The sequence below is a fragment of the Gallus gallus genome, chromosome 1, assembly GCF_016699485.2.
Source record: "Gallus gallus isolate bGalGal1 chromosome 1, bGalGal1.mat.broiler.GRCg7b, whole genome shotgun sequence".
NCBI classification, from domain to species: domain Eukaryota; kingdom Metazoa; phylum Chordata; class Aves; order Galliformes; family Phasianidae; genus Gallus; species Gallus gallus.
In genome coordinates, this window is record NC_052532.1 from 187,489,821 (window position 1) to 187,502,178 (window position 12,358).

At 40.4% G+C, this 12,358-nt stretch overlaps 1 protein-coding gene across 6 annotated transcripts in view; it reads right to left on the bottom strand.

Annotated features, from left to right (window-relative positions):
* Positions 1 to 256: 256 nt before the first annotated feature.
* The window catches only part of NAALAD2 (N-acetylated alpha-linked acidic dipeptidase 2), a 32,502-nt gene continuing 20,400 nt past the window's right edge, over positions 257 to 12,358 (bottom strand). For all 6 annotated transcript variants that reach the window (XM_004938880.5, XM_040651656.2, XM_046904380.1 and 3 more), the window contains 6 exons: positions 9,961 to 10,052; positions 8,482 to 8,572; positions 7,226 to 7,490; positions 3,740 to 3,821; positions 2,604 to 2,696; positions 257 to 1,276 (listed from right to left, as the gene is read on the bottom strand). In XM_004938880.5, coding sequence (XP_004938937.2) covers positions 1,087 to 1,276; positions 2,604 to 2,696; positions 3,740 to 3,821; positions 7,226 to 7,490; positions 8,482 to 8,572; positions 9,961 to 10,052 — 813 coding nt within the window. In that variant the 3' untranslated portion in view covers positions 257 to 1,086. The remainder of the gene's footprint in view (positions 1,277 to 2,603; positions 2,697 to 3,739; positions 3,822 to 7,225; positions 7,491 to 8,481; positions 8,573 to 9,960; positions 10,053 to 12,358) is intronic.

A 12,358-nucleotide genomic window follows, 5' to 3' on the forward strand; every position in this document is an offset into this window, starting at 1 on the left:
CTGTTGTGTCTGCTGCCCTATTTGCAGTTCTGTCTGTTTTAGCACCACATCTGTTCTATTCCCCATAAAACAGAAAGCATTTCATTCCCACAACCTGCAGCAATTCATGGTTGTGAGAAAAGCTGTATCATACTTTACACAAGAGAAAAAAAACCTGGTTATTATCAGTTTTTATTATCAGCTCCCTCACAAATGGGAATGTGATTGAATAAAATTCTAGCAGTTGTATTAGTTGTAAAGTGGATGAGAGGTACACTTAGAAGCAAATGAAACCTTATTTTTTATTTTATTTTTACTTTTTTACAAATTAAACAGTTTTGTACAGTTTGGACTTTCAATATCTAAAGGGGATCTACAGGATGGAAGGAGACAGACTCTTTAGCAGGGTCCACAATGATAGAACAAAGAGAAATGGCTTCTAGCTTAAAGAGGGTAGATTTAAGTAGGATACAAGGAAAATGTATTTTACAATGAGAGTGGTGAGGTGCTGGAACAGGTTGCCCAGAGATGTGGTTGATGCCCCATCCCAGGAGACTTTCAAGGTGAGGCTGGATCAGGCCCTGGGCAATCTGATCTAGCTGTGGATGTCCGTGTTTATTGCAGGGGAGTTGGACTAGGTGACCATTAAAGGTCCCTTCCAATTCTAAGGATTCTATGATTCTATATGCAGCTCCTGATGGAAAACTATCTCAGGTCTTAACAGAAGACAGAATTACTCCATACACTTCAGCCCTACACCAATGGTGGCAATGCTGTCATCCACCCCCTTCAACTGGAAGAGGACATCACTGTGTGAAAGAGCTCTTCTGGGAAAGAAGAAAAAGATCAGAGCTGCCACTGGTTTGGGATTGGTGAGAGCATCAACAGGAGCAGAGAGGTCAGTTCTCAGTTATCCCATAATCTCTGTTTTCCAAAATGCAAATACAGGATGGAGGTACACAGTGATGGATCCTCACTGTTCACGAGTCTCTGCGTAAACCTCTAAGACAATGCTTTTGAAGGTTGGGAGCTCAGACACAGTAGGCAGTTAGCTGAGGCTGGTCACTGCAGTAGCCAGAGTACAGTGCATTTTTCAAAGCCATCATCCTATGCTACTTCTTTCAGTGTTTCTGCAGCTGCCTGCACAGTGAAGGCTGCAATGGAAATCTGCCTCTTAACTTCTTCCCAGGCTCCGTGAAGATCGGTTTTGCTTTCAATATCAAACATGGCATCATAGATACCTGGGAAGGACTCTCCAGCATACTTGTTGTGGCTGCTTGGAGCGAAGATGACATGTCTGTGGGGGGAAAAGAAAATGTGGGTATATTAAGTAAAAAAAAAATTATGTGCATTCATTGGGGTAAACTGTAAAAATATATGCTACAAAGAGCAACAAAGAATTACAAGAAGACTAGAATTTACTGAATATACAGGCAGTCTAGCTGGAACTGTCTTTAGTATGGCAGAACAGACGAGCTGATAGGACAAACTCTCTAGGGAAGGGATTGGATTTAGCACAGGGAGCCTTCTCCTTGGGAAAACACAATGCGTTTGTCTAATTAGGAATGAAACCACGTTAGGAACTTCTGTAAATGAGAGCTCAACAAATATATTGAACTAATGTGACAGTACAGAACATGGAATAAAATAGTAAATGGGTGTACAACAGAGGAGAAAAAGTACACAAGTAATGAAAAATAATGCAGCAAATGATTGGTAATTGTAAGATCTGGGAAAGGAATGTGGAAAACTATGGGAGAATTGGTAAGAAAGGCATGGATTCTTTAGAGAAGCAGTAATTATAGGGGAACCAAAGCGGACAAAATTGTAACTTACATATTTTTTTTTTAATATATAATGAATAGTTGCAGTCCTACTTTTAAATTTATTTTGTTCATAAAAGGTAATAAAGTGCATTTGTAGCATGTGAAGGATGCCCCCCAGCTTGACATAAACACTAAAGCAACGTTCACAAGAAGAACTGCAGAAAACAACCATTTCAATGTTTCAAAAGTGTGAAAAACACTTTATCCTGGGAGGATGGAAGTCCTTCTGCCTGAGGGACTTCTGGCTTGGTGTGAATGCCATCAGCCAGTGAGTCAGGTGCATCCAGCCATCAGATGTATCCAGCCATTGGGAAAAAGGGGATATTGCAAGCAAAGTGAGGCAGTTGGGTACCTGACACTGGAAGCTAGCTTCTGGCAAGTGGAACTAAGGAATGCATCGGACTTCTACAGAGGCTATGGTGGTGAATCGAGCACTGCCTTCCTCTAGACCCGCACTTCAATAACAGCCCATTAAGGATTAATGACAATGGCAAGCAACCGAAGGTCGGATGGACAGGACCCTGCAGAATAGCTCATGGGCCTTTATCTATATAAAACTGGTACAGACAAGTTCTCCTTGCAGGTTATCAACAAACTCCTACTTGCTGAATTATACCTAAAACAGTATCTTTTAAGCTATAATGCCTACATACAGCCTACACAGGAGTTGAACTGGCTGGCTTGCTAGAGTGGGATTCATCTTCAAAATCAGCTTGGACAGCTAAGGAACTTAAGAGTTAGAGGACTTAACTTAGACAGTTAAGGAACTTGGACAAGTTAAGAAACTTGTTGCCTCACCTGTAAAACTTCCTTCCTGGTAAGCCAAGAGGATCAATGAAAGCTCTTTCTATAAACATCAGCTGATCATTCATGATTCGCACTGCGACTGGGCTGCAGAGAATGGAAACAAGACACATTTCACATGGTGAGGAAACCTGACTGCTCCTTTTCAATCAAAAACTGCTCCTCTTCTTTGGATAGAAGGTGAAGTTGTACAAATAGTGGCCTCCAGCCACTGCACCCATAGGGCATGTGAGTCTCATAGAATCATTAAGATTGGAAAAGACCTCTAAGATCATGCTCAAACATCAACCCACCCCCACCATGCCTACTAATCATCACTCAGTGCCACATCTCCACAGTTCTTGAACACCTCCAGGGATGGTGATTCCATCACCTCCCTGGCAGCCTTTGCCAATGCCTCAACACTCTTTCTGAGAAGTGTTTCCTAATATCCAACCTGAACCTCCGCTGGTGCAACTTAAGGCCATAGGGCTGCCCCCCAGGGTTTTCAAGCTCCACATGAATGTCTTACATACTCTCAAGCATCACTGTATCTCCTTTAGGTGTGCTAAAAGTATAAATATTTGTGTCACCTACAGCACTCAAGCATAGGTGTCTAAATACAGAGCTCGGTCCAACTTTAACTTCCACTGCTATCTGCTTTTCCATTTATTACAATAATTGTAATGACAAGCTGATATTTATAAGCTCTACAGCTGATACTATTCATCACTGAGAGCAGAATTAATCCTGGCAGATATTGCCTGTCTCAGAGTTCAAGGGCTCTGGTCCATACTAATCAGACAGATTCCCTGTGCAGTCAGCGCCCTCGCTACCCAAAGCAGATGTGATTAACTGCCCCTTCAAAATACTAATTTTGCTTGATGAAATATAAAGGCAAGTAATTATACCTTTAAGGTGGCTAAAAACTGATCAAGATAAATATCACCCCAAGGAGAGAAAGAAATGCAGGCTGCACTATGAGCAAATCCAAAACTGACAAAAAAAGTTCAGCTGGTCTGCATTTCTAACTTTCTCCAACCAAAGTCTGATGGAGGGCTTCAGAAATACCCTGGGACAAAGAAGGGAAAAACTAGAAATGAGCTTTTACCAAAACGGAGATACATATGTCCTTATGTTTTCAGACTTACTCCTTCCTGTCCACGTGCTCAAGCCTCCTGTGAAACTCAGCAGCAGCCTCTGAGAAGTTCCCCACAGCAGAAAAAAGAGGATCTGGAATGGGAAGGATTTAAACAACTTCAGACAATCTGCAGAGCCCAATACACCTTCCAGTTGCCCAGGGGGAGCACAACTACATGTGTTTGGCTGTTGTGCTTGCATTAGTTTTTCTGTCTCTCCCAGAATTTATTACTTTCCTCAGTGCAGGCTTGGAAGATCTGCACTACCAGCAGAAAGAAAGACCTCGGCCATGGCCCCGTGTGCCACCCACACCTCTGCTACTCTGCCTGCTACACCTCACTGCGTGTTTGGTTGCTTTCTCCATCTCTGCCCCTGGCAGCCCATCCAACCCCATGCCATAGCTGAGCCACAGAAGCAGCAGACCTCCTGCTAACAACAATATCAGCAGCAATGATTTCCCCATAGAAGGGGCTATCTGATACAGACTTGGGGAAAAGAAGCAATTTCTGCAGCTGATTTCTGTAGAACAAGGTGGGTGCTGTGAGCAGAAATGGCCTCACCAAAACTCGCTGTGCAGAAGGAAGTTTCACAACTTGCATATTTTGCCTACAATTTTCAGAAATCTTTAGATAATCCAGAATATCGTAGAATCATAGAATCCGGTTGAAGAGGACCTACAAGATCATCTAGTCCAACCATCCTCCCATTACCCTTGCCACCACAAGCCACTAAACCATATCTCGTAGTTCCTCATCCAGACGGCCCTTGAACATTGCCAGGGACGGCGACTCCACCACTACCCTGGGCAGCCATTCCAGTGCCTGACCACTTTGAGAGAAAAAGTTTTTCCTTATGTCTAATCTAAATCTCCTCTGGCGCAACTTGTGGCCATTTCCTTGGGTCCTGTTTGTTTCCTGGGAGAACAGGCCAAACCCCTCCTCATCACAACCTCCCTTCAGGAAGTTGTAGAGTGCAATGAGGTCTCCCCTGAGCCTCCTCTTCTCCAAACTGAACAATCCCAGCTCCCTCAGCTGCTCCTCATAAGATTTCTGCTCCAGACCCCTCACCAGTTTTGTTGCCCTTCTCTGGACACATTTCAGGGCCTCAATGTCTTTCTTGTAGTGAGGGGCTCAAAACTGAACACAATACTCAGATGTGGCCTCACCAGAGCTGAGTACAGGAACATGGATGAGGTCATGCACCTAAATCCAGACCCTCGTGGGCAACTCCATCTCATCTATGCTCATAAATTCATCACACTACTTTAGAAAGTACATAGGCTTTCTTTTCCCAAGATTGCTATTGAAACCTATTCTGCAGTTTCTATTTCCAGCAAACTTATTTATTCATCACCAGCCCACACTTACTTATTCTTGCATTAATATTTTTCTTTAGTTTACATAAGTAGAAGCACAGATTTTGCCCCTGCAACCTGTTTATGGACTGTGGTGCAGAGTCACCTTGCTGGGGAGGATTTGCACTTGTCCACAGCTGCACTTCCCTGGGGCAATAGTTATCAGCTTGCCAGAGGACAGAGCTCTGTCCTGCTGACATCATGGCTGTATCAAGGCAGCAGATTGTATTTCAGAAGCAGTAGGAGGGGATTTAAGAGAAAAAGGAAAGGTCATCTGAAACTATATAAGAGAATTTGTGCTCATGTTCATGAGCTACTCTGTGCTGCCAATTTTGGTTATTTTAAGAAATATTATCACTTTCTTTTTTCTTTCCCCCCCCGCAGGCCTTATTTCCCAATACCTCATTATTACAAGTAAATATTTCATGAAGAAAAGGCTTCCAGCATTCACTGTTGCAGAGGAACAGCTGAAATGGTAGCACAAAGGCAAATTAAAAACTTCATCAACTGTTTTGAAGGACAATTATGTGATTTATTCAGCTTTAATTAACAGCTTTCTGACATTCAGGGATGTCAATGAGGAGCTCTATAGAAATGATGGGTGAAATGAATTTCGATTTTCTCAGTATTGTAAAAACGACATCTTTATTGTAATGCACTCTGGTGCCATTGAATAAACATAAAATGAGAGTCAGTTTTATCTGAGTAATATTTTAAAACTGATCAGGCATCAGAGGAGAGACATGAAAATAATGAAAAATAATGAAACGGTTGGAAAACCTGCCTTGTCAAAGTGCCCCATCTGTGAAGTTCTTTAGGAGACAGTTCAGTGATAGGGAAAAAAAAGCTTCAAAAATTGCTTCTAGAGCCTAGCTGACATAGGAACAAAAGCACATACATCATTTGGAAGTTAATTTGGGCAAGTTCTAATGTGAAATGAGGAAGAAACACAAACAACGAAAATAAAAGATTTAACAGAAATTTTGGGAGATGTTCCAATAGTAGAAGAAGTCTAGTCTTGATGTTTCCTCACACAATATACTGCAGTTCTCACTGAATTAAATATTTCTGTTAGGTAAAATCAAAGGGCTTCCTTTGTACCCTCATGGCAAAAAGCAACATCACTCCAAAATGGTCAAGAGTTTTCCACCTAAGCCACTACAGGAAATTTTAAATGTCTTCTTTAGGTTTCCCCCAAGTGGGGATTTGATGTGAATTTCTTCATGTTTTCCAGACAACCCAAAAGAGTATTGTATTAAAGCTAATTTATGTCTTCTAACCTATGAGTCCGTCAGATACCAAATGGGTTAGGAATTATGAAAAATCTTCTTTGGTACAGAAATACAAGGGGTGAAAAAGGCAAGAAGAAAGAAAGGAGAGGGAGAGAAAAGAGAATGACTGTGGAAACAATCCAGAGAGGTCTGCCTAGAGAGGTTGTGGATGCCCTATCCCAGGAGGCCTCAAGGCCAGGCTGGATGTGGCTCTGGGCAGCCTGGTCTGGTGGTTTGCGACTGCACATAGCAGGGGGGTTGAAACTCGGTTATCATTATAGTCCTCTTCAACCCAGCCCCTTCTATGATTCTATCCAAGCTTGTCATCCACAGCACTCTGCATCTTCCATTCTATGTTATGTGACTCATTACAATGTGCTCACGTGCTCAGTAAATGCATTTATGCAGAAATTAAAGGGTTCAGTTGCCTAAAAGTGGCACCCAGGCACTGATATAGATGGGAAGCAGGTTTCACAAGGTCACATTAAGCTTTTGACCCATGTCTCTCAAATTTTAGGCAGCTGCCACCAATATTTAAAACGTCTTCTTTTTTTAAGCAAGATAATCTGGTCATGGGTGAGAACCAGGTCAATACTATCTTTGTTCTGCTTTTGATTCTGGTTCATGGCTGCTCATCTGTACTGTGATAACACACCTAATAAGCAATATGAATGAACATTATTATAACTCACTCATCTCTAAACAATAATGTGTTAATCCCAGTTAGGTTCAGAAAGATCTTTTTTAGAGGATCTTAACATGATAGCAGGTTGGAAACAGTAAAGGAATTCTGTTTCAGAGAACAGATATATCATGTCTCTGCATAACTCCAATTGGCCCACTTAACAAATTCTGCTTTGGCTATTACTCACCAAATGACACTCTGTATGTTTTCAGCTGTTCTTCATGTTTCTTGGCCAATTTATAAATTCTGTCACTGTATCCTTTTAAGGCCTCTCCATAGTCTCTACAGTCGAATGGAATGACCTGGGAATCTGCAAGTTCATAAACCAGTTTGCCTCGCAGCTTGGCAATTGCTAGCTGTTTCTTGAAGGTGGGGTCATAAAATCTTTCCACTAACTCAAAGGTCTCATACACAGTGTGATAAACAGGATAATTGCTGAATTTGTCTGTTTTCTGAAAAATAGAGCAAGTAAATTTGTCAGTGACTGCAGTTAAGGTTGTATTGCTGCCATGATGTTCTGCACAACTTCCAAATCTAAAAAGCTACTTCATACAAAACACATTTGACTCTCCTTCCCCTCTTTTTGTGTGTTTATCTTCAGAAAATAAAGCAACCCAAATCCACGGACTGTCACACAAGAATAAGTTTCTCTTCCTGTTGAGCCTATAAACAGGAAGGGAGTAAACTCTTTGAAAAGGTAGATAACAGCAGGACAAGGGGAAACGGTTTTAAGTTGAAAGAGGGAAGATTTAGGTTGGATGTTAGGGGTAAGTTCTTTACCAGGAGAGTGGTGAGGTGCTGAAACAGGCTGCCCAGAGAGGTTATGGATGCCCCATCCCTGGAGGTGTTCAAGGCCAGGTTGGATGGGGCCCTGGGCAGCCTGGTCTAGTATTAGATATGGAGGTTGGTGGCCCTGCCCGGCAGGGGGGTTGGAGCTTCATGATCCTTGAGGTCCCTTCCAACCCTGGCCATTCTGTGATTCTGTGAATAAGTGAGCAGGTTGCCTTCTTTCCACCTACGCAGACCTGACTTCAGTTCCTTGTACAGATGTGGCCTTTACTGATTTGGAGATCAGTCTGAAGTTTGGGATCACAGAAATTCTCAGCCGTGGCCCCTCTGAATATTGCACAGTTTCCTGAACAAACTCCAGGGGGATGTATATATTAAGGGGACTGCTAATAGTACAGTGGAATGAAATCCACCCTCCCAATCAGATCCTATAAATATACTCCTGAGAACTTGATAGCCCATAAAATGTACACATTACAGTAACATTTTATTCTCCACGCCATTAGGCTTCTTGTTAAATTCTAAAATGGTACTGATGAGTCAAAAACGAGCCAAAAATTCATCGAAGCTTTTTTTTTATTAACTATGAATAAATGCTTTTAAAAGATGACTGTTCAGCACTACTGAGCCCCTCAGAGCAATCTGTTGGCTCACCCTGTTCTTGGTGTAGCGGACTCTGCCAGATGCAATTCCCAGTCGCTGGAAGTAAGCTTCAAAATCACTGCCTGATCCCAGTTTGTTTATTCTGCATGTAGAAAACAGAACACGTCAAAGAGGCAGGACTTCTTTTATAAAATGGTGGTAATGTATGCAAAATGCAGATTTTCATAGAAATGGAGGTCAAGGCTTCTGAAGGGCACACCAGGGATGCCAGTCAGTTCAGAGAGTAGATGAGCAGCAAGCTTAATTACCCTAACTGATTTTATTCCAGCACACTAATCCAGCATCCAGTATTACCACAAGGATCTTTTAAGGGTAGCATCCCTGATTGTGACCACATTAGGAAAAAAATGAACGTGGCATGCACAAGAACTGTAGATTTGCATCAGATAAGCCTCTGCAATCTTAAAATATTAAATGCCTATTCCCAAATTAAAAGGAGTTGGAAGGCAATATATGTAAGGACAGATGTGCTTACAGACTTAGCATATTACACAGTACAATGCCTGGCAAATAATTTCCACAGCAGAAGACAGATTAGCATTTGTTACTTACAAGTAAATATTGCCATCTGCTGGGTAGGTGTTGCAAGACACAGGAAAAGCAAAATAATAGTAGTAAAGACATTATATTCTATTTTTTTATATATATTTTATATTAAGTTTTAAGGTTAAGTGCCAGAAGAATAGGTGGACAGTTGGCATTTCTTGGCAAAACAAAAGAAAAAGAAAAAAGAAAAAAAACCCAGCTTCTTCTGTTAGCATGTATTTCTGCAAGAAAACAGATCAGTACGAGCTAAGAGGGATTAGATCTAGTATGTTTTCCAAAAGGAAGATATCTTAAGTGAGTTTAATGTGTCTAGAAGAACATGTTACCGAGGCTTGAAAGTTGGTAGGGTCATCCATGCAGAACATTTGGGTTAAATGATACAGGGAGCAGTTCTATTTGCCTTATGAGAAAGTAAGATTTAGCCTTACCAGCCATGGACTTAAACAATGTGTTGAGGTTATATTATCTTCAAATACAGATTTTTAATGTATAACATCTACATCCATTGTATAAACAAAGAATAAGTATCACGAGAGCTTTTTAATTACTGCCCAAGGCAGTTTCTTTCAACAAAGAGCTTGCTTAGCATAATAGTCTTGATATTATCTCATCTAGAAGAGTAACTACACTATACTTTGATTTTTTTCCCCACCCTGCATTTTCCTGTTTGCTTTCCAAAATGTTTTTCTGTTAAAAACAGACTTTCAAAGAGCGTGAGGTTTTATCTTGTTGTGGATAAAGATGTTGCAATCATTCAAAAAGAGGTCATGACATTTTATTTTATTTTAGATATTGTTAAAGACTCAAGTACTGAAAGATTTTCGCAGCGCTGTCAACAACAGCACATCCTGAAGAATTCCAGAGAGGAGCCATGCTATGATACAATGAATATACTGGGAAAGTGAAAACAGAGTAATTACTTACCTGGGATAACTGTTATTTTCAGGTGCAGGGTCTTTCTCAAGCCAACTGTCATAAAGAGATTTATTTTCATAACCTTCATCAGGGCTTGAAATCTGGAGAGGAATAGATTATAATCTCATTGGAAGTACCTCAAAGTCAAAGTGGTATCAAAAGAGACCTTAACCAACAGCGCTGCTGTATGCAAAGAGGCACACATACCCTACTTATGGCTATATACAACTAAATAGCATCTCACAGGCACCTGGAACTAACCACAGGCAGAGGGTAGAGCAAGATAAAAGCTGAAAGACACAAAATTAAACCCATCTGGTTTTGGAAGAAAGCAGAAGCATACTTGGGGTTTCCAGGATTTAATTCATTATAGCACTGTGTATGCACATGTACAAGTGCACAGGATAGTACTGTGGAGCTGCTCCAGTTCTTCACCTCTCAGCTGGCAAGGGGAGAAGACAGCCCTGAGCCATCACAACTTTGCACCAGAAAACAATGACGTTCTCTCAACAGGTTGAGCCTGAAATTGGCATTTCTTACAGGAAGCTTATAAAGGAATTATGGTCTAAAGTAGTGTCAGTGGACCACAGCCAAGATTGGAGTCCTACTGTGCAAGACACACTTATCTTAAAAAAAATAAAAAAATTAAAAAATGTATCCATGTATCCATGATGGAAAATTATGAAGCTAGGAAATTGGCTGTCCAAAGCTGCTAGAAGAACTATGGCAGAGTTTCACATAAATCAAAACCTAGTCTCCAGCTATGCTTACCTGTCTGTGACAGCTATGGCTAAAGTTACCAGTGTCCTTAAAATGTAAAATTGGTTATGATGTGCACAAGATTGGGATTTTCTCTCTCTCTTTTTTTTTTTTTAATGCAAAGCATAAATGTGCATGGTTAGATGCATAATATTGTTGAGTCTTTATACAGCATTGAAAAATATACAGACTCCAAATTGAAAATCCTAGGAGCTCTGACCTCTAAAATTATGGCAACAGTTAGCAGAAAAAATAACAACTTTGTGAAGCAGTCATTTGACTGCTGTCATTTTCAGGGCACTTCAGCAAAGTTCTAAGGCTAAATTGGAAATGGCATAACCGGAGCAAGCTGAACTCTTGACATAGGCAAGTGAAAGTGCTTCATGCTCTGGCGGAGATTTTATTCTAACAGCTCTGGTCATATCAAAACCACTGGCCAGAGTTTTCATACAACACTAAGAACCTTGTAAAATGTACTGTTCACTCTAACTTAGATTTATGTCTGGAATCAGATCCCAGGAGAATAAAGATATTCAAATCCTTATATAAATTTCATTCTGTGATGCTAGAATTGGTGAGGCAAGGAAAAGATATATCTTGGCTCTACAGTGTCTATCAGTCACCTGTACGTATGTTTCTATACTACCAGAAATGGTGGCCTAGGTAGAAGTGATCTTTCAGTGATTTCTCTTCTACAGTCCATCAAAACATTATTTTCCTTGGGGAAATCCCAAAAACTTCAATTAATGATCTTACAGGGAAGGTCAAAGGAGTGTGAAAGAAAGGTTTCACAACGAGAGATATATGGTCACTGGAGGCCACTTAGGACACATCGATATTGGTATATTAGAGATGGTTTGGAATGGAAAACTACAAAATTGAAGCACTGTAAAAACCGAACCATGATTTTATTTTCCAAACTGATGGGAGGCAGTCACAGGTTGAGCAGTAAGAAAAGATAGCAAAAATAATTCTCTAGAAAACTGTGGCATAAAATTGAAAAGTATATAGAGAAAATGCATTGTAGATGAGATTCTTCAGAGAGAAAAAAAAAAGTCTTTCAGCCTTGTGATAATCTGTGCTGAGAGTTGAAAAAGCAAAGGAGACATGATCTGACCACTTGTAGCAAAGTAAATCCATACATCCAATCCACTACAAAGCCCATTCAGTCCTCTGATATTTATTATAGTGTTTCAGAAGCTCAGTGAGATCTGGAGGTGGTTCAAGGGGATCTGAGAAAAACTGGTATCTAGCCAATGTGAAAAGAAATAGATTTTATATTGTAATAGATTGCACTTGAATGTAAAATGCAGTTTATTTCCTTGCATGCTTACAAGAATTGATCTTGCTTAAGTGTTTTCTTATCTTGAACTTATTATTTATACAATTATCTATATTCCAAGTTTTATACGTATATATATATAGTTATCTCTACATACAATTATTTCACTACATATTGCAAATAATATTCCAGTTATGTCAGTGATACATTTCAGCCTTGCTAAGAGTATAAAGGAACTGTGAGCCAGGACTGTGTACCACTGAGAGAATGTTTTGCCACTGATTTTAGTAGGATTAAGATTCCTTCAGCATTGCTATAAGACAAAAGCAATATTACTCAATAGTCCCATTTTATCCAATAAATTTC